Source organism: Scomber japonicus, chromosome 19 (genome assembly GCF_027409825.1).
Source record: "Scomber japonicus isolate fScoJap1 chromosome 19, fScoJap1.pri, whole genome shotgun sequence".
NCBI classification, from domain to species: Eukaryota; Metazoa; Chordata; class Actinopteri; order Scombriformes; family Scombridae; genus Scomber; species Scomber japonicus.
In genome coordinates, this window is record NC_070596.1 from 23,252,596 (window position 1) to 23,275,683 (window position 23,088).

The following is a 23,088-nucleotide window of genomic DNA, read 5'->3' on the forward strand; positions in this document are numbered from 1 at the left end:
AACCTCAGTATCATAGAATCACACCCAAACCCCCAAGGGAACTATAAAAAAAACATGCAATCAGCTTTCCCATTTGAGATGGGATGGTGACATTTTTCACTCTGGAGCATCATGTGGCACATCACAGTGGTGCTTAAGGCAGAATTTCAGACAATAACAGGCCTGCCGCTGTCAGTTTCTCCCTGGACTCTGCTGAAATATGACTATGCTGCTGGCCAGTGCTTCTCTCATGTCAAATACTGGTGGAAAAGCCATTGCCTGACCTCACGTCACATACTTCATGTTAAAGAAACCTTTGAAGACGTACTGTACACACGCACACGCACAAACATGCACATAAATCCATGAGTGATAAGAAGGGTGCAACTTACAACTTGACTATGGAATCAGCACAAAGTGAGACTGATCAATAACGTTTAAAAAAAGTGTGTAATCATCTATTTGCTCTCCTTTCTTTTTGCATTTTAACAATAAAAACCCACCTTTTTTTGGCTCTAATTCCCAAACCTCACCCTGTTTGGCCCCCACTCATTAATCCTCACTGGATGTTCTGGTTGTGTCCAGGTGGGGGCAGGAGAGTGCTCCAGTGAGCTCAAAGCCAAACATCTGTCTCCATCTGAACCTGACCCACAATCATACTGGGTGGACCGAGTTCATTGTGCTCCCCCATCTGTATTATGATGACTGGGATGGATATTGGACACAAAATGATCGCTAAATGGCAATAAGGGACTAAAAATTAACAAAATTAACTGCAGGCATATATGCTCTCCTCCTCTCTTTGTCCTTCTCTCATACACACACATACTTAAAGCATGAGGGGAGAGGAGCCAGACAAAGGCTTTTTTTGATTAAAGTAAGGTCTTGAGTTGATGTCAGGAGACCCCTTGCTGATCAGTTAAGGGGGGTTAGGCGCAGCATCCCATGAAATTTTCACTTTGTTGGCTTTAGAACAGCTTACCATGAAATAAACAGAGCAAACCAATGCTCATTATTCCTCCATAACCCCAGGGACGCTTGATAATGGATCTGTTTACCTTTCACGCCTCACACGACTCTAAAGCCAGCAGCTTAGAAAAAAAAAATGGAAAACCATACCCGCTATAATTTTTCTTGTCATATGTCAGTAAGGGAAAAATGGGTAGGAGGGCCCCCACAGAGCAGGATAAAACTCTGGGAGGTCTGGCTGCATTTTAAGGCAAGCTACTTTCACAACATATTTACACAGTCACCCCTGAGCTGAGAGCCAGCCCTTAGTCCCAGTGCCAGCCCACACCGGCATATTCACAGTCCCAGCGCCTGGACATACTCCAACGTGACCACAAAAACCAAACAACACACTGCAGAGGACAGCTTGCTGCACAGGGGCCATAAATCAGCACCGACACACACACAAAAATGCACCCAGACCTATAAAGACAATATACTGTGTACTGTATACCTGTGCATTAGGGCTGCAACGAAAGATAATTCCCATCATTAATTAATCTGTCAGTTATTTTCACAATTAATCAATTAGTCATTTAGTCTGAAAAATGTGTTTTTACCAACAGTCCACAATCGAAACCAGAAAATATTCTCATTTATGAAGCTAGAACTAGAGAATTTTAGCATTTGTTCTTCATTGAATTATCAAAATAGTTGTGGCAATTCATTTCCTGTCAATAAATCAATCAATTAATCAACTACAGCTCTATTATATACATGTTGACATTTCTAATTAAAAAAGAGACACATATAGACATCCTGCACATTCCACACAGAAGATTTATAGAATTAAACCTCTACCAGACATCAAGTATATTTTCACCCACATACACTTTCCCCTCCAGACTGTAGCTAGATCCCAGCACTCAGAGCAGCTGCCAAGAGCAACAGGGCCCGTCTGCCGCCCCACTTATCCACTACACATCACCTTAACCATTCCCTCACCTCTTTGCCACTGTCCTGTTTTTAGTTACCTCCCAGGTCTTCCCTCCTTCATCTCCCCAGCTCTCATCTCACTCCCCTTCTGTTAAAGATTTTAAACCTATGTCTCTAAGGGCTTCGGGCAGCCGTATTCCCATTTCCCGTTCTTTTTGGGGTAGTGGAAACCAGAGCGGCTAGCCTCACCTAACAGACGTAGAATCTGAGTGTTTGGTTTGGCCTATTCGCTGAAATCTACATAAAAAAAGTGCTGAGGGCACACTTCGGGGGTTGCTGACACAGTAAAGGAATATCAGAGGGAATAAAGAGGCGAAAGGCAAACATCTGACATGAGTTAGGGAAATTCTCTTAATTATCCATGGTGGAAACTCCATCTTCACTGAGGCTACCGAAGTATACGTCTCATTCCACAGCCTGACATGTATGAAAGTAGTGTGCTCTGACAGTGAAGCATGACATGTATATTGGACAAGATTATGCAGATGTGTAAAAAAAAAAAAAAAAAAAAAAAAAAAAGTGAACATTAGGATTTAAAACTGTACGCTTTGAGTGGTTTAAGGTATATCCTAGCCACAATATACCAGTGACTACCAGTGATGACTAATGCGTCAAAGTATGTACCCAGATAGATTGGGATTACTGTATGTCTAGATCCAGCAGGGACAGATTTTAGTTCACACACAGAGTCAGAATGCCTCTAAAATTATTCTCAAATGCATTCCCCATTTACTTGACGTTATCTCTAGGAAAATTGCAGCTCAACCAAAAGAAAAAAACATACAAAGGACGATAACAGAGGCAGATTTTTGGCAAATTGCTTCAGATATGTAACAGCTCTACCAAACTTTGTCCCAGTTGTTTTCTGTATGTAACTAACCTCAATAGTTTCCACAATAAAATATTTCACAATAATGATTATATGAGATTATTATATGAGTTTTTTGAGTGATCAATATAAAAAAAAACTATTGTGGTAACAGTTTTGGCCTTAACATCCAGCCCTAGTCCTAAGGGGTTGGATAATGTGGTCAAAGACTAATTTAAGGTTACGCTTCAGAGTGTGGGTTTTAGTGACCTCATCTCAAGGCACCTTCAAAGCGTTTGCATGCTTATTGGAACAATCCACTTGAGACGAGATAAATCCCCTTATATTTTTGCACCAGACTAATCAATGCCCAAGCAGGGAATCCTATTTCCAAATCTTGTCTTATGGGGCCCTATAAGAGAAGCCAGTATTTGTCCATCAACCATCAAAGCTAGACCTGTTACTGCTCACTTTGAGGGGGTTTTTAGAACAAAAAATATCAAAGACTCAAAAAGACATTTGTGCAAAGTGTTAAAATGTGGAGCCACAGCTACTGAGAGTAGCTCCACCTCTGTAATAACAAATAAATAACACAATAGAGGCACAGTGAACGCCTGGTTACATCAGCCAAACCCATTTTACTATGGACATGGAAACAAAGCCAAAATTGGCTTAAATCAGATTCTGAATGTGGAAAATATGGAAAGTGGTATCAACGTTGTTCAAAATGTAAATGGAGAGTACCTCTACAGCTTAATAGTTGGCAAACATCTTTACCTTAAATGACTGAAACATGTGAACAATAAATAAGGGGGGTGTGGGGGGCTGAGTGAAAGGCAGGGTAATTGAAGAAAAACCCTGAGGAAACAGGATGTGTAAAACTAATCATGCCATCACAATATTAAAGCTCTTAACGAGCATCAAGCTCATGCGTTGCATGTTTTTACTACTTTTTCCTGGCTCTTGTTGCACCATGGGAGCAACACAAGTCACTTAATCCCAGCACCAGTAAAGGCCTCCAAACTCTTTACACTGCTCCCCTTACTCTTATCATATATTGCCTTGAACTCTCCCACTCATTCCATGTGTAATCCTCAATTCCAACATATCTACACTTCAATCCTCTTCTTCTTAAGCTCGTCACGCTGCCTTACCTTTCCTTCCTATAATTTATCAGCCCCCCACCCACACACATGCACATCCAAACCCGTCATTCAGACCACCAGTCTGAGACAGCCTATCAGCGGATACCAAGGAAACCTCTGGATGATGTCATGTGGTATGGCTGCTGTTCCAAGACTGACATCAGTGGGGAGAGAGCTCCTCATTCTTTCCAGAGTGTGACCCAAAATTTTGGCTCCTCTTCCCGAACCTGCTGCTCCAGTTTCCCCCACTCCTCCACACCCTCTCTATCCTGAACACTGTATCTTGTTTTCTCGACACTGAAATCTCCTTCTGAATTACTCGTCTCCTACTCTTTTATATGCCAAAGTGATTTTGTTTCTGACAAAAACGACACTCTACGATCACCCACGGTCGACCCGGACAAGAATACTTAAGCTCTGCTCTGGCTGGGACAATGGAGGCCAGACAAGAACTGCTGTGTTTGCACGGCTCCACCTCGGCCGCCTCGATTCACTCGAGGTCCCCTGCGGATTACCTCGGAGTGAGGCCAAGTGGTCCATCTGTCCTGTTTGTGATCCCTCAGACCAACCACAGCCATTTATTTCACCGAAATGCTACTTAGAATCAAGGGATGGGCATTAAATTATCTATGCTTTTTCTTGGCACACTCCCTTGGAAATAACTGTGAACAGGGAAATCAGGGGACGTTTTGACAGATGGACTCTGTCAAACAGGACCTACCTTCTGAACAACAGAGATAAAAATACACACATGCTCTGTAGTCAAGAAGAAAAACAACATCGCTAAAAGCCATTAGCTGGACTATGATAGAGATAATAGTTTTAATAATTTATTTTTATATATGTGCATTACGCTCATTATAAAGGAGTAATTACTGTTTCATTTGTGATAAAATACCTGTCTTCTTACATAATCACCGCTCTAATTACCTCCACAGTCTTTACTGGCACAAGCTTCAGTACACTTATGCAAGCTGCTGAGGAAAAAAAATAACATTATGGTTCTTATAGAGGGGTAGACACTCTCTCTGTGACCACAATAACCATGTTAGAAACCAAACCACAAACCACCTCAGTATACAGTAAGTACTACTTGCCTCTTGACTGATGTATGTAAAGAAAAGACCCAGGCTCAGCTGAGCGTCTTCACTGGCCGATGAAACACATAATTCAACGTAATTTAAAGGCATGATAATTCAGATTTTCTGTCCTTTCTCACCTCTGTATTTAAGTATGTGTTGGATTTTTTTTAAACCTGATTACTCACTGATTACTCTTTCTTATGAAGCAAATCTACCGTGACTCTTGAGGACAATCAAATTAACTGCATGTGTTCTTTCTCTTCATTTATTCTTTTACATGCAGCTTTTCTAAAAGGATTGACTGGCAATCGTAAGCTCTGTCTTGAGTCATCTGAAATAATTGGCCTACTGGTGAAATCCAGTAAGGTTTTCTGGTGTTTTCATGCTCACCACCTCTTGGTGGTAACTGACTCTGGCAAAAGTCAACACAGGATCAGACTAAACTACAGAGAGGGGAGAAGGGAGTAAGGGGAGAAAAAGAGCGCAGCCTGAGCATAATTTGGAAACTATGTGGCATATTTTCCATTTTCTGCACGCACTGGAGCCTGTCCTGTCTCCCAACTGGCAGACACACAGCAGGAGGGCTTTAAACATCTCTCACAAAATATCTGTCTGTTCCCACGGTAACTAGTGGACTGTTACCCCGGCTCTGATAGTCGGAGTAGGGCTTAAATTGTTCCAGTATCACCTCAATCTCATGATGAGTATGCTACAGGCAACAATAAAACAACTGTGCCGGATAAATGTAGTCATCTTGTTGGCAACTGGAGGAATTTACCACTGGCCATTAGACTCAGAGGAAATAATAGCTATAACATACACACACACACACCAAAACCATCTGTATTTACGCCTCATTAAGTAGGTCAAGTCAACAATTTAACTAGAAATGTGATCATACTTGTGCAATATAAAACAGTGTTGTAATTCCCTACTTCATCTATGAAGCATATCTTGCACTCACACGGGACAAAAAATGTACAATGCAATGGGTACTATATAGGAAGAAACCTGGATTTGGTTTCAAGGCTTTGATTAATGGTTTTGGATGAAGGCAAGTGAAGTTTTAGTCTTATACTCGGTCATATATCTATCCACTCTTGGCAGACCAAAATGTAGGAATTGTGGATGGGGGGTGATGTCATATTTTTTTCTTTTATTGTCTGTTGAGCAGCAGTGAGGTTAAAGGTCAGCTGGCTCAGCATCAGTCACATCAGTCAGCCTCTGTTACTAATTATTATTGAGGGCCTCAGCCTCACCAACTAATCCCCCTTTAAACAAGCACAACTCTGACGGGACAAAGACAACACTATTCCTTGTGCCTTGTGCCTCTGTGTTTGTGTGTATGTGTGTGTGTGTGTGTGTGTGTCCCTCATAGGGGTCATGTTTAAGGGCCATAAATACCCACACAAAAAGCTTGTTTTAGGCATTACCTAAACTAATTCTGATGCTTTACATTATCTAAAAGCTAGTGTAAAGATGCATACTGTATATGCTATCTCTGAGTTTTATTAAAACCAAAGGGCTTCCTGTCACTTGTCAGATTAACATTAATCTTTCATCTCCTTCCACAAAGCTTTCATACAAATAAAAAAAGAAGGAAGGAAGAAGAAGTATAACCCTCTTTCTCCTAATGAAAACATGTCACCTCTTGTTAAAAACCTTTGTAAACAAAAGTGTCGCAGCCATTTCAGACAAAGACTCCAGACATGGAACCGCATACAGATATAAAGCAGTTTGACAAATATACTTTAACTGCTTAGTGGCCACTATGAGGCAATATTTCAGGACAGCTGCAACAGATGCATAGATGAACAAACAAATGCAAGACAGTTATTATATACATTATGTTTTTTATGTGTGTGGAAGATGTGGAATATCTCGCTACGTGAATTAAATTTGATTTGCGACTGTATGCACGCATATGAGTAGGTGGCAGAGGTTGGGGGACCAGATGGTGGGGGCTACACAAACTAAATCCTCTCTCGTCTATAGAGGATGTGGCTGCCACCGCAATCCCAGCTCTGTACGCCGTGGCACGCAGAATGGGGATTGGGGATGTAATTTGCACCACAACCACACATCTATACTGTAGTTAGAAAAAAATATAAAATCTGATTTGCTTTTATTTCATTTGGTTTTAGGACTTTAAATCAAAGTCAAGCTGGTCAAGTATCATCAACAAAAAGGAATGGTATGCAGACTTGTTGAGTACCGCTTTGAAAATAGCATGTAACGGGAGATGCAAAAGTACATCAGTTCTCAGCTCTATAAATCAATTCAAGCATCCCACTTTACTGCAATCAAGTTCATATGGAGTCATAAAAGTACCAAAATGGACACGAGAGTGCATCTGGTAAAAATGTGACTTGGCAGTCACCGAGCAGACACGCAGATAGCATTAAATAGTCCAGTAATTAAATCAATCGCAGAACAATACAATCAAAAACATCAAGTTACACATAATGCTTACCTCAAAGACTTCTTCATCAAGTATTCTAGTTCCAAACACTATAATTCCTTTGGTATCGATGATGGGGTGGGGGCTTCGGAGCAACTTCTGGGTGGTCTTCTTTTTACAGTCCAGAATGAGGGTGATGGTCTGCTTGTGCACACTGATGGCCACTCGATGCCACCTGGAAGGAGAAGAGCGATTGTTAATTCACACACTTACTGGGTTACATGCGGCATATATGCAAACTGCAAAAAGGCTAAGGGCCCCTTTTGTGTTTGGCCTCTCATTCAAATTCAAATACATCCCATTCAGTTTTCTAGAGTGAAACAGAATCTCATTTCAATCATTTTTTAAAATCACACTCTATTGGTGACACTGCTATCTACAAAATGAAATGTAAGGGGTTACATTTACAATATCGCAAATGAACACAAATCAAGTACACAAAGGACACCTGGCTCAGGTGATGCTTAAGTACCAACACATAAAAACCAATTAGAGATGCAGCAATCACTTTATCAAAGCCGCACACATCCACCTGGATTTTGATTAGAGAGTCTGATACTTGTTTATGTAACCGTACTGTACAATTGCCGTGAAGGTAATATATGTTCGTTGAGCCGACAGCGAATGCACCTACTTTCCGTCAGCTAGATTGACTCCTCTGAAGAGTGGGTAGTCCTCTGGGCTGGGTCTGCCTGTGTGGTCCTCGTACAGGAACATGGGAGAGCGACCCACTTCCAGTCCGAGCTGCTGGATGCCCTGTTCATTGTACACAGACAACAGGAAGGAGTGGTTGCCCTTCCGAGGCTTCACTGTGGTCAAGATGGAAAAGTCCTCAGGGAACGTATCACCTGGTGGAGGAGAATGATTGGAAGGAGAGAGAGAGAGAGAGAAAAGTTATAAGCATAAGTAATCATTCAAGAGTAATGAGATATTGTGTTTGTGTTCAGGATGTTATAAACTATTATTATTTCAGGAGACAGATTCTGCTCTGGTGTCAAAAGGCTGTACAACAGTTATTATTTTTACTTCTAGCGGAAAGAAATGTTACAACAACAGACAAAGATCATTTATTTTGGAAGAATTGGGAAGATGGGCTACGAGCAAGGAAACACTAGAGATGTGTGGGGCGTCCAAAATGTAACAAGATAGGATTATTCTGAAAGGGATGGCTGGCAGAGTAGAAGCCAGTCAGAGGAAAAAAAAGGAAAAGTCAGAAGCAAAAGTGCAAAGTGGAGCTTTTCCAGCGCTGCACAGGATGAGAAGCATAATGACAAAAGCATGTGATCCTGAGAGACTTCTTCAAACTATACTTCAATTCCCCTCCTCTATACTTCTCTGTTGTCCCACAGCTGATCGATCTAACAGACGCTGAGCGGAGGGTTGAAAAAATAGGAGAAATAATTAAAGATACATGTGTATGGAATAGGAAAAACCAACACTCAATTGGCATTTAAACGTAAAATAAAAGGTTATTTAAACATTACATAAAAGGTGCAGAAACGGAAATTAAGAAGACATGTTTGCCTCCATCTGCATGGTTCCACTGTGCAGCCTCAACTATTTCCTCCATTTTGCTAGAGTGTGGGGCACATCTGCCAGACAGATTCCTTTAGTGGGGTATTCTCAGGACCCCAGAAAGAAGGCGGGCTTTCCAACCATCACAGGAGACTGTTGTTCTCTTATGAAGAGAAAGGAATGGAGAGCTTTTCTAATCTTTTACTTTGAATAAAGGCAGAAAAAGGCAATCAGATTTTATTGAAACTACTATTGTTATGCTAAACCAGCTATCTGGATTATGTTTAACATAAGCAAAGTAACCACTAGGATCCCAGGAGTCGCTCCTAGCTTCTCAGTATGTGGAGACTATGTGCAGAGATTTCCAGAAGACCGGAAAAGAGAGGCAGGGCTTGTGGTTGCCGTGGTTTTGTAGCACCTTGTGCAGCCATCAAACCCCCTTACTCCGCCACCATTTTCAGAATAATAGGAAACAGACTGGAAAATGCTGAATTGAAGTGGCTAAGGTTTCGATAGCTAATCAAAACCTGTGGAGAAACAGACGCCTCAGTAGGAATGTGGTGTGGAGGCCCGAGGTTAGAGAAGACAGAGAAGACAATCTCCAGTACCAAATTTTGCCACATTCAGAGATTCATCTCCTTCTTTCTTCTTTTGATTTTCTTTCATTCAAGTCAGCATCTGGGTGCCTTCCTGCCGCTTTTTTTTTTATCGTTCCTACATTAATGCCAGGCATCAAATCACATCATGCGGAGAGCACATGCCTTGGCAGAACTCTCTCAGGAATTTGCTTTAATTGACAGATGCTTCGACAGGACAGTGTAAGGGAGAGAGAAGGAGAGACAGAACATAAGACGGAGACGAGACATAATGCGGAGGAGTTTGGTGAGGGATATAGACAGATGAAAACTTTGTCGAGGAGGATGAAAGTGTTGATGAAAACAAAGGGGAATAAAGAGATGGAAAAATATGACACAAAAGGGAAACAGACAGCGGAAAATGTGTCCCCACATCCGTTCACACATGAGCCACGTCTGTTGCAGAGACAGTGACTCAGCGCTGGTTTAGGACAGGCTGTTTGTGTTGAGGTTAAGGGTCAGGTGAGGGGTGAAAGGGACACCATGGAGCAGAAGAAGAGAGAATGTGGGGAAGGAAAGGAATGAGAGTGACCAATTTTTCAAATTTACTATTTTTGGAGAGCAAAATAATAGTCTGTGACCTTTGGGTAGCATTTACACAACAAGGTTTCTGTCCTTCATGCTATCATAATGAGGACTGAGATGCTCTGAGAGAACCTCCATCTTAATGCTGAGAGGAGGCGGGTAAAGGAAGGAGGTTAACTAAATTACAAAATTGAGGACGAGATGTGGAAAAAAAATGATGTGCACTCTTTCGTGTCAGTGTCCTTTCTTCTTCACCCTCTCCTCAGGACCTTATAGCAAAGTGGGAAAGAGGGTGGGGGGGGGGGGGGGGGATAAGGGGGGTCGTTCAAAAAAGCTCAGGTTTCTCTGGAATGTGTCTCTCAAACTCCGGGCCACCAGATGAGAGATACCTCATTCCTCATTTAGTGTGTGTGTGTGTGTGTGTGTGTGTGTGTGTGTGTGTGTGTGTGTGTGTGTGTGTGTGTGGACATGGTGGGAATGGAAAGGCTATGGTGCCAGAGGTCTTGGAGTTTACACTGGCAGCACCACCACCAGCGTCAGACTAAAAAGGTCTGGGAAAGGCTCAAAGAAAAAAAAAAACCCAGACATCTCAACCAGCCAATCAGGCGCAACCTATCATTTTCCTTCCGGCTAAATTACCAATTAAAGAAGCCTTTCATTTTTTCATAAATGTGTCTCAAATATGATATATCTAATTACAGAGAAAGTCTTCGATTATTTTTCCTTGGATGAGCTCATGTGAGAACTATTAAGACTTGATAGAGAGACGTCTTATTGACAAGTTAAAGAAGACAGAGAGAGTGGTTTGCTGCCTTGTCTCCAATTTCACACTGCTAGCATTTTACATATATGCCTCCCTTATTATCCTTTACCTACCAAATTTGCAGAATCTGTAAAAAAAAAAAAGTCATGGAGGGCTAAAGAGTTATTCCAGCACTTTGACGAATCCTCTCAACTGTCAGTGTGCACACAAGCAGGTAAATGAGGTAGAAAGTCTTCTGTCCTATAATTGGTCATTCAGTCATCACTGAGTCCAGATCCCTCACTCTGTATGAGACAAGCAGCATTCCAGTGGGATTGCACATAGTTGCAGAGACAACAAGTGTCCAAAAGGGGAGAGAGAGACCCAGACAAAGACATAGCAATAGATATGAAGATGGATGAGTGTTGTATGCAGGTGAGTGACCATGAGTGGCTCTAATGGAAAGGTAGGATTCAGAGTGAGTGAGTCAAGTTCAAGACCCATAAATAACATCATGCAACTAAAACTCCATAGTTTAAGAGCAGTTAGAGTGAGTATGACTTTTTTAATTCTGAAAGTAGGGAGTTAATGCAATATGGAATTATAAACTTTTTTGGGAACAGCTCTCTTGGATTATGTATATAAAAATCTTTAAAAAATATCAATAGGAGAAGCAACTTATTCTCTCTGATCCTTCTCTGAGATGTTCTTACTTCTGCTTCTAGTGATGTCATTAAAATTGTCCTCACATTGCATTGCCGGAGGCCAACACAATTATAATTCAAGGGTGATAAACTGCATATTTGTTAGAAATAAAACTAGAACAGAATAGAATTAAAACCACTCAAAAGTGGAGACTAATTGATACCACAGAGACATTAGGAACAAGCTACTATCATTATTTGTATCAGCTGTAATGGCAACAGAAATTGTTGGTTATCGGGTATTGGCGAACCTCCTATCCATATTCATTAACTGCCATGTTAAATCCCATAATCTCAATAATTGTGTTTGTTTTTATTGGCATCCTCTCAGTCTCTCAGTTGACTACTAATAAGCCACAATTACTGGCGAGTTTGGGATAAAAGTTTTTATTATATGATACATGTGGGATATGGTTATTTTCTGTACTGTAGTAAGTGCAGCAGTCAATTTTGCCCAAGGCTACATGAAATCAATATAATCTGTCACTCTTGAGCAATATGTGCAAGTATCAGCACCATTATTGCTTTTACAGCTTGCGATTTTAGCTCAGTCATTTGACTTTCATTGTGTTCTGCAGCAGATGGCCCCTCACTGAATGGCCAGTGCCATCTAGCCACAGCAATCCAGACCACAAGTACAAGCGCCAAGTCCCAGCTAACCCCATTTAAAGGAAAGGTATGAGCTGCTGCATCGTTCATCTTCACAGTTTATGCCACTCAGTTTAGTTGTTGGCAAACAATATAAAATGTTTCGTTAACTTCAGAGCTTTGTGATAATTTGACTTTGTTTATGTGTATATGTGCGAATTCTCATGGATTTATCTGGAAACAGACAGAGTTAGGAGACATGTCAGACAAGTGAGACATGGGAAATGTGTGGTATAAAAGTTAAAGAGGGCCAACTGCTCCACTGGCCTTTTTCTTCACTTCTCATTCTCATAATAAAGGTAAGAAAGGACTCTTCTGTTTTTAGAGCCTCAGTAGTTTCAAATGAATCATCCCTTCCACATGTTTGCGTAATGATTGCATGTCTGCACTTGCTCTTTTCCAACACTTCATCACAGACTGTCTGTGGTTTGGGGTCACGGGCCAGTGTGTTCTCATCAGAGCTACTGAGGTTTATTACCATTCATTATAGTCATAACAAAATACAAATGTTTGCCTGACTTTGTTTCCTATAGGTGTCACTTTTTTGACTTTTTAGGAGGCAGGATGCTGTGTTGATAATTTAGTCAAATTGGAGCTCCAGGCTTCAGGCCAAAGTCATAACTCAGCAGCAAACTTAGTTAAAAGGGGAGGAGGGGGCAGATAAAATGATCTCACAAGTTCAGCTGCCTTCTGGAATATATTAGCTGTACATTTTCTTAATGTTGAGGCAAGAGACGGACCACATCATAGACACTCCTACTAAATTTTAAGGCCTTCCAACCACAGACAGCCAGTTATTCTTTTTGCACCTTAAGACTATGTGGTGCCTGTCATGAACTCCTCCAAGTTGGTTTGTTTTATGTAGACTGTTATTTTGATGATCCAGAGTAGCATGAGTATAATTATAGCATGTGTATCTAAACAGAGACTCATATGGGCTCTGCTGTCATAGAGCTTCAAAGTGAGCAGTATTTGTTTGATTGGGGAGCAAGATAGGACAGGCAGGCCACAGGAACCCTGTGGCTCTACTCTAAGCCCCAAAAGTAGAATCAAGACATGGATCAAAGGTCCACTAAGGCCAGCGCAATGTCTGAGACGACCATGAATGGGGCTGCCATCCAATCTAAGCTTTGAGTAAGATTAACTTACAGGAAGGGTTATCATGTCTCCTTTTTTTCTGCATCGCTGCTCTTTTTTTTGCTTTTTGCATCATTAAGCTAGAAGGAAGCAAATCACAATCACTTAAGAAAAAGCTTGTCAGAATTATGGTTTTGAGTTTCTGTACTGTAAAGAAAAAAAGTAGAAAAAAAGGGCTTAGCACTTCTCATCAGATAGAAGTTAGAGGAAACACAAAAGGAGAAAACACTGTGAGGCAGAAACAGTCTAGGGAGAAATGATAGAGGGAAAAATTATGGCGCTTCAGGGAAAATAAAGAGAGAGAGAGAGAGAGAGAGAGAGAGAGAGAGAGAGAGAGGGAGGGAGGAAAGTGAGGAAAGATTGCCGGAAAGGGAGGAGAGAGAGGAAAGTAGTGCTGCAGCGCACCATAGAGCAGTAAACCAAAGCCACGTCAGCACAATAGAACAAGGCAAAAGTGGAACCCCAGACTTCCCTCCCCTCTACCACCCCCCTATTTTCACTGCTTTTCCATCGTCCAGCTCCTCCTACAGCATCAAATATTACAAGGCTGGATCTGCTGTGTGTCTTCAAGGAGGGAATTAACATGCATTATGTGTACTTCCTACTAAATATCCTTCAACATTTAAATATCTGTGAATAAGCAGAAGGGCTATTACTTCAATTGTCCAGCTGTGGTGGACATCTCTCTCTCTCTCTCTCTTTTGTTTACAAGTACATGGATTAGGGTGAAAGATATACAGTAGACATATTGTATATTTTAATAAGTGATAAACTTTACATTACAAGGGAGTGAGAGATAAAAACAGCAGGCATACCGAGCCAAAAATACCAAGTTGATGTAAATAATTAAGTTATAGGAGCCTATAAAACTGCAGCTGGGAGGGAAAGGAAAGGAAAGGAAGAGCTTAGCATGAAATCAAAGCATTTAAATGTGTGTTAAATAGATTCAAATTGGTTTGAAATAAAAAAGAGATGGTTGAATTAGAGTTTAGAGATTTAAGGGTGTAGGGGAGATGTACATTGTGTGCACATCAGGGTCGACACTTACCTCCATACAGCTGTTTGGTGGGGGCACTGAGCTGGGCGAGTTTGGATACTCTGTAAGCCACATCGGGTCCTTGTGTTGACCTTCTATGTGAGCAGAAACCCGTTGTTTTTGTAACACCCTCAGGTAAACTGTGAAAATCTAAAATCTTCAAGAGGTCTTCTGGTTCCGCTACAGAGAGGGAAAAGAAACAGAGAGAAAAAAAAAGAAAAAAGATGTTAGACTTTTATTCTTAAAAACTGAATCAGCGCTCAACATTGCTTCAGCTTTTGCAAACTCTACAGTTCAGATTTCTAACTCCCATGAATCATATTTTCATACAGCACATTTCTAGATATAGTCTTTAAACAATACATTGACTAAATAAAACTTCTGAAAATGATGTAAGCCTTAATTATGTCCAATTGTTTGACCATTCACACTATTTTCTGCCTTCTGCTGACTCAGAGGCAATACTGTAGTTACTCAGCAGGACATTTCACTGTTGTGGTTCAGAGAAGATTTCTGTTATCCATTTAGGCGCTAAACAGAGATGTGCCCATTTATAGATCACCATGATCATGGGTTATAGCTGCAGCAAAATCCATCCATCCATATATTTCTCTGCAATGCTAAATCCACTGCTGCCTCCCTTTTGGCCACAAACATGCAATTAGCACACTTTCAGGCCGGTCATCCCAGCTGCGACTAGGCCACCGCAGCAGTACACTAGGTTAGAACAATGTGACATGAGGTTTGACCCTGGACCGCACCCTCACATGCCAAAACCACCCAGGACAAACAGCTGTTCCTGCAGCCAGATGTACACAACAAGCTGCACAAAGACTCACATTAGCATGCAGGCTTGTCCCAGCAAAGGTCTGGACAGAAAAGGACACCAGGTCATGTCTATAGGGACAGTCACATAAGGACGGGGGGCTGACAGATTGGCAAACACTAAAATGAGGATGGGAGTAAACTTAACAACAGACAGATTTTATGGCACAGGAGTTTAAGAAATAAAACAAGACAAGACAAAAGCACAAGCACACTTTTTTTTCTGTTGGACGCATTTTTGTGTTGTCACGTGAAAGTGAGAGAGTCATAGGCAACCCTCTGGACAAGTACACACACACACACACACACACACACACACACACACACACACACACACAGGTACAGCAGTCCTGGTATCAGGCTACAAAGACCACACACCGTTCACAAAGAAAAAAAAAAAGTTCAATAGCCCCATCCATCTGAGCGTGAATGAGCTGCTGGGAAATTTGGAGAGGCGAATGGGTCGAGCGAAAGGGTGTTTGTACATTCTGCATTGCCCTGCAACAACCTCCAGCTGGATGTCATTACATATGACTCACATGCAGCGCAGTTCAATTAAGAAAAAAAGTCGACCTTCTCCTAACAGAGGTCTCCATTTAAGAGCATTTTAGCTGCACGTGTTCCTCTCCAGCTGTATAGAGACTGAGAAAAAAAAACCTCTCTCCTCATCAGCTGAACTCTGTTTGGATGTTGGCTTCATCATCTCAGTATTAACAAGAGAGAGACAAAACTACAGTATGCTTACAGCAAGTATGTGAGACCAATAATTAGGCAAACATCTGCCTGACAGCAAACAAAATCACAGAAACATCCATTTGCAGTCCACTTGTGAGACATGGAATAACTTGTGATGACTCAACAAATGAAATAAGACATAAACACTTTTATAACAGTTTATGTATGTTTATACACAGCAGTCTGAAACAAGTCTGAGTAGACCACTCTGACAAAATACATGTCTGATGAATTTGGTATGGGGTGATTTCCTATCTCATCTCACTCCTTCTATCTATCTCTTGAGCCAGCCCACTCTTCCTGTCTAGGAGGAAGTCTATTATCCCATCCCCGACTCTGTAATTGTACTTCTTCCACATATGTGAGTGTGGAACCTCGCAGAAGCAAACACTGCTTTAGGGAACATATTAGACAGAGGCATAAGCATGTGTAATAGCAGAGAGAAATACATTAACCAGGCACCACACCCATTAAACCACACCTAGTCCTGACTTAAAGCATGTCAAAATGATAACATAAGTGCATTCATATTCCTGGAAATGCATACCGCAGCACGACGGTGCCTCTTAGCAGGTGAAGGGTCTAAACAAAAAGACAGCTTTGTCTGTCATCAGCTTATAATGAAGAGACAGAGAGAAACTCACCCACCGGCCAGAAAGTGTCTATCATTCAACATGATGACAGAGTCTCGTTTAATGAGATTGTCTCTGAAAGCTCTGCAACAGAGTAGTAATATGTCAGACTGTCAAGACTGATGTGAAATGCAGTTCTGTTTCAAATGCCATGATGGGTCTGTCATTAATCAGAATCTATGCTCTACATCCTCATCAGGCTATAACTGAGCTAAGCTGATCAGATGATGTGAAAGAATGAATGCACATCTCTCTGCATTAGGAGTCTCTTTGCTTGGCAACTTCAGGGGCCTGTACTGTATGTGATGAACTTCTGACACACTGAGTGAAAGGTTAGTATATTTCAGCGTGCTGTCAAAAGATGCTCAGATTTAGGGGGAAGAGAGGATGATGTGTTCAAATGATTTTTTTAACTAACAATCCAACAAGAAAATGAAGATTTGGAGACTTGTGCAGGGTATAGAAGTGATAAGCATGATGATTTTACAGCTGCTTCATTACAGCATCTACATGTTAGCCCTTGGCATGTCTTTACGAAACATTCAGGTCAGGTTTTGAGACAAACTTTTTTGGGAGGGTTATTACTGTTCATAATTTGGTCTTGTTGGTTAATGCTGGCTGAGATACTGTACCATTGATCTGTTTTACAATAGTATTTTCATCATTATCTTACTCTATAGTAAATGATGCAAAGAATCCTTCAGAAAAAACTGAGAAAAATCTTTTCTTTTCATTACATTACTGAAGGCAAGAACTTCTATCAATTTAACATCTATGAGACACTTCCTACAGAATGAAAAGTTCCACAATGAAAAGTATTCTTAAATAAAGAATCGGCTATTAATATAACAGCATTAATGAGACAGTGACACATATACTGGCAAAGAAAGCATTTTCATCTAATGTCATTTTTAACAAGGAACAATGTTGACCAAAGGCAAAACTAACACTTTTTTTGCCCTTTTCTCAGACAGCCGCAAATGTTCCTGGTAAAAAGCCGCAACAGCCAACTTTGGCACCACACTAATTCCCTTTAACCTGCCAACATCCAGCAGCACATTATCCCATGAGAGATGGATCAATAGATCACCCTGACGGTTTACGCAGGAGCCCATAGAAGGCATGGAAATAACTTCAGTGTCATTCGGTTCAACAAACCACTTTCTAAATGATGTAATGTACATGTGGTCGGTTTAACCCCAAACTTGCGTATTAAAATCTAACAGTAACGGTCGATAACGTTCATGTGGCGTTAGTCTGTGATTCCCAGACTGTTTAATAACCAACCAGGCATGGCCTCCATTTTCCATCTCACCCTGATTCATCTTTATGCAGCCTCTTCCTACCAGACAGTCTCCTCTTTTCCTTATACGGACACATCCTTGTATATGTGTTACTGCTGCTGGACCGTTTGGTGGTGACAGGTACAAACACTGACTTCATATGTCACCTATAATCTAACTGAAAAAACATTTCCTGTTATACTCAATTTACTGTCAATGTCACCTTGTTTGGAGAAGTGCTTGTTATGCTGTTCGTGCTTCTAAACTCATTTGTGCAGTCTCTCCTCTCACCAGACTGTCTAAACACACACAGATAAACACCAGCAGTGGCTTCTGGTGGAACGATCTCCATTTATCAGATAATTCCAACAAGCCACAGCCATTTTATTAGTTCACAGATGACAACAACATACTAACATTGATAAATGATTCAAATAAGTTCCTCTGGGTTACAAGCCGGCCCACGCTCACAGTGCATCATAACAATATTGCTGTCATAAAAACAATAACAACATCATAATAACAGCCAGCTCAGCAGCACAGGGGAAGAAAAAGGTGGTGGTGGTGGGGGATGGGGGGGCGGCGTCCGTACGGAGCATCCAGTCGATGCTAACTGTGTCATGACCCCTGCTGAGGAGTGTTGCTTTTGCTAATCCACACTGACACAAGCTAATCCCATGAAGATCAGCAGCTTTTTGGGGAAGGAAATACTTGTCATCAGGATGCCCCTCATTCCACACCAATCTTTCCTTCCATCCTTACATCAATCAGTCTATTATATTATCAGACTGTTCCACTTTCTCATTTCCACTTTCCAATTTCCTTTTTATTCATGCAAAATCTGTTATATTAGGGGTTTTTTTTATCTGAGGTTAAAGATCTTCTGATGGAGCTGCAGGGTCACCTAGAGGTGAGCCAGGTGGAGAGGACCAATTAGCAGCTTTCAAGAAAGGAAAGGGAAGGTGATGAAGGATAGCATAATACATCTCTGTAAACAATAGACCCATTGAAAAAAAACCCTGAGAGACAGCATATGTATTTTCCAGGAAAGTAACCTTTCACCTGATGCAAAGTACAACATTATAAAATCAACAACTGAGCCACTTTCTTAGTTTTACAAATGCAAATATTATAACTCTTCTCATTTTCAGAGACAACTTCATTCATGCATTTCTGTCACCGGCAGTTGACCTTATAGCGGAAGCTTACTCAACCACATCCTAAGCCACAGGTATGGGTCAGTCCCACCTTGTTAAGCTGAGATGTTTACCCACTTAGCATGGCAGTGCCCTCGAGAGACCAACACCTCTGGCACTTGATGCTAAAAATACTTCCCCCTGTGACCACAGCCCCTCACATCCAAGAGGCAGGTTCCCCCCGTAAATACACTGAAACTGTTTATATGACACAGTCTTGTGTACATTTGCCCACCGCCAGTCTGCTGGCCCTCTTCTGCTGCTTTCAAGCAACTGAGCATGACACAAAAAGCAGCAGCTAGAAATACAGTACATCCTTTAAGCTCTAGCGCTCTCTGGAAGCTTTTTTAATGTTGTGCTTCCTTTGCCTCTCTGTGTTATCCGTGTATTTCCTCCATCAAACAAAGCTCACATCAGACAGAGCTTCTGCGATTCATTTAAACACAGACACAGTGCAACCAAGGACATAAAAGGTTTGAATTTCACCGAAAATTATAATGTAACTGTGGTCAAAAAATCAAAGAATTCACACATAATTATTTCCTCTGACCTCAGATGAAAACACCAAACTGCCAAGAAGTAATCAGAGCCAAATGCCTGAAACTGTATGCAACAAAAGTCCCCATGTTCAACCTTTTCAAACCCTTTTTTTTCCTGAAATATAAACTTTTGGTGAATACTAAGGTATAAAGTATCCAATAATTCTTGCACACAGTTAGATTTTCCCAAGCCATGTGTGAAGTAAGAAAAGTGTTGTATGTTTGGTGTGATGTGCTAAAAGAAGGGTAATTAACATTGTTTTTGGCCTTTTATGGGTTTGTTTGTCAGACATGGGATGAATGAGGTTGCAGTATAGTGAAGGATAATGAATTCATAAAAGTATACAATTTACATGTCAGTTTAAAAAAAAAAAGTTTGGTAAAATGTACTACAATTTGGAGAGAAGATGTGGTTTCACTACCTCGCAACACTTTCTTTCTGACTTTTTTCCCCCCCTTCTCTTTCTCTGAACAGTAGCTTGAGTGCCAGATTCATAATCCTGTTTTCGGCACTGTGCCAAGACTGTGGTGGATCCCATTCCCCTAACCTATCCATCTATCCTCGATTTCCACAAATGCTCACATACAGTATAGAGACACACACTATCTGTAACAACACTTAGTGGCTCTCCAGACGGCACCATTTCATTTGACAGGAGGAGGGGTGCCGGACCAATGAATTAGGACCTTTTCATGTGTGTGTGGGGGGGGATTAACATTCTTCCTTCTTTTCACTGCCCCCTATCCTCCTCTTACTCCAGCCGCCCTGAAGTGAGGCCTGACTCTCCAGGCACATGCTTGACCTGGCGCTGAGGACAAGGAGTAATTAGCAGCCATAAAGAGGACCCTGCCTCTCTTGGAAACCGGCACAGCTGAAAACAAGAATGCCCAATGAGAGACTTCCCCCTCCTAGAGTGCATCACAGACAGGGAGGTTTTTTTTCTTAATAATTTCCCCTTATTCTGTTATAAAACTGTTAACCAAAGCCAACTGTTGTGAAGGAAGCTGAAGCCTCACTGTGAATACAGCAGGTTACAATTAAGGCCCTGATTTTAATTACTTAAAGCGAGACTATGTAACCTGTAAAAGAAATGATACAATCCTTCCCATAACCATTAAAAATTATAACACTCGCTTGCTCAATTTGATACACTTGGGAGTTTTTCTGCTACAGCCTTATTAGGTAGATATGTTGGCCAAGTTTACATACTTATTGCTGTATAATTATCTGTGTAATCATTGACATCAATATGATTCTTAATTGATTGATTGTCCACATTTTGCCTCAGTGGCTGCTGTTAAATAAAAGTTACAAATGGTTGCTTTAGAGCCTAAAATATGAGTACACAACTCCTATAAAGGTATCAAGAAATGAGGTCGAAAAATATGGAAAAAAAGGAACACACACTTCTATCAACAGTGACCTTGAGTTGTTGCTGAGGGGGGTTTCATGTGACCAAACATGGGAATCATACCGCAGGCATTACACTTGCTAGATTGAACGCATTACATTCACTGCAGGGACATCCTGAGAGAGAACACACACTACTGTAGACATTCAACACATGAGTAAACTGATGCCAGAGCACAAAACCTGAATGGGATGTCCGTCAGCAGGCAATCACACACACCTTCCGCACCTCCGCTTAATTAAACTCACGAAACCTCTGGCAGAGAGGTTTCTTGGCATTCACTCAGTGTTCCTCTACACCTACATCAAGGTTCAATGGACACCAACATGCATGCATACACATACTGGACACACACATGCACAATGTGTACACAAGAGAGGTGTACAAATGTGAACATGTGACAGTATAGTGGCTGATGTTTATGTTATATTTCAGTAAATACACACAGTAAAATCCTATCAAACATCTACGCTTATCATAATTGATATCATATATTAAACAAAAAAAAGTTTAAAATGACAGTTTAAAGTGAGATTAAGATTTATTGAACATATTCTGCTTCTTAATAATGAAATGTTGAATTCATAAGCAATAAAATTCACACTTGTTTTATTCAATACATTCTGGGGTTTACTGTTTTGCTCCAGTAGCTTATGGCTAATGTTAGCTACAGTTAGCAAATACAGTGTTCCGCAAAAGCTGCTTAGCTGTTAGCATTAGCTGTAGCAATCATCATGTCATGAACTGCTTTGTTTAAATAAAGACTAAGGATAAAGGTGAGAAAAGTTGAATCATGTGACTAGATGATGACTGGGTGTTTGTTTTAAAGCACCTGAAGAGAGTGTTGGAGCTAGGCTAGGCTATTTGTATAACACATTTTACTTCTGATAGTAAGTTACTTAAAATTGCTATATCAGTGCAGGAAAAAACAATTGTTGAACATCCCTTTAATCATCAATATACACTCCCATCACCAATTGGAACATGCCTAGTCTGTAAATGACCTCAAATGCCTGTATCAGTACAGTTTCACCTTATCATTCAGCTCTAATCCAAACTTCTCAGGACAATGACCCAGTGACCCAGGCTGTGAGCTGCACGTGAAAGCAGCAGCAGGGAGGAAGAGAGCGAGGAGGAAATGAGAGGAGGGCGATCTTTTTTGTTTATACACCTAATGCCCTCATTTCCCTGCTCATGATCGTTGCATTCTGATGTTCATCATGAGATACTCAAACATGAACTCCAGCCTCTAATCGCAAAATGACAGGAAAGATAATTTTAGAACACAAGAAATGACAAGCACTCAGACAAAAACACAGAGAGACAAATTCATCCAGAAATCGGCAGACGCACTGGCTTGCACACACACACACAGAGAAACACAAGCAGACACAGACCTGAAAGATGATCCAGAGAACAGAGAGTTTTTCTGACCAGAGCTTCTCTTGTGTACTCTGGGCTCAGTGTTTTAGCCGGACTCTCTGTTATTGCTTTAACAGGGGGAATACCAGATGGTTTACTTCACTGTCTCCATGCTGCAGCTCCACAGCAGTGAGGATAAATCACTGTCTGCCGTCCACCACAGACTAAGATGGAAAAACTGAGTCAAGATTCCACGGTGCACCTCTGAACGCTCATTTTACAGCGAGAAAGTGCAGGAAAGGTACTTTTGAGGCACACGTGTGATTGCTGTTATGTCTGTCTTTTTTATCACTTCTTAGTCTTCTTCTGGCTCCCTCTCTCTTCGATGGCATCAACTTCAATCAGTTTTATATTCTAACCTCCATTAGCAGCTTTATTTCCCTCGGCCTATTTCATTCTTTTCCTGCATTGCCGCCTTTTCCTCATTCTGTCTCTCCAACAGCAGATACGGTTTTGATGGCTGACTGTTGAGAAATTAATGATAAAAAAGGGGCCCTGCAGCACTGACATTACAGAGCCATTCCCTCTCAGCCTTCCATTATTCCAGCACCAACACACTGACACAAAAGGATAAAATTGAATCTATTAAATATAAAATCCTGCACAATAATTGAGCTTTCCTCTTTATTAAAGACAATCCAGCACTGCTGCCCAAGTAAGGAATATCACATCTAAGAGGCACA

At 41.1% G+C, this 23,088-nt stretch overlaps 1 protein-coding gene across 1 annotated transcript in view; it reads right to left on the bottom strand.

Annotated features, from left to right (window-relative positions):
- col5a1 (procollagen, type V, alpha 1) overlaps positions 1 to 23,088 on the bottom strand; it is a 72,604-nt gene that overhangs the window by 42,094 nt on the left and 7,422 nt on the right. The window contains exons 2-4 of the mRNA XM_053339659.1: positions 14,374 to 14,541; positions 8,054 to 8,267; positions 7,432 to 7,594 (exon numbers count right to left, since the gene is read on the bottom strand). Coding sequence (XP_053195634.1) covers positions 7,432 to 7,594; positions 8,054 to 8,267; positions 14,374 to 14,541 — 545 coding nt within the window. The remainder of the gene's footprint in view (positions 1 to 7,431; positions 7,595 to 8,053; positions 8,268 to 14,373; positions 14,542 to 23,088) is intronic.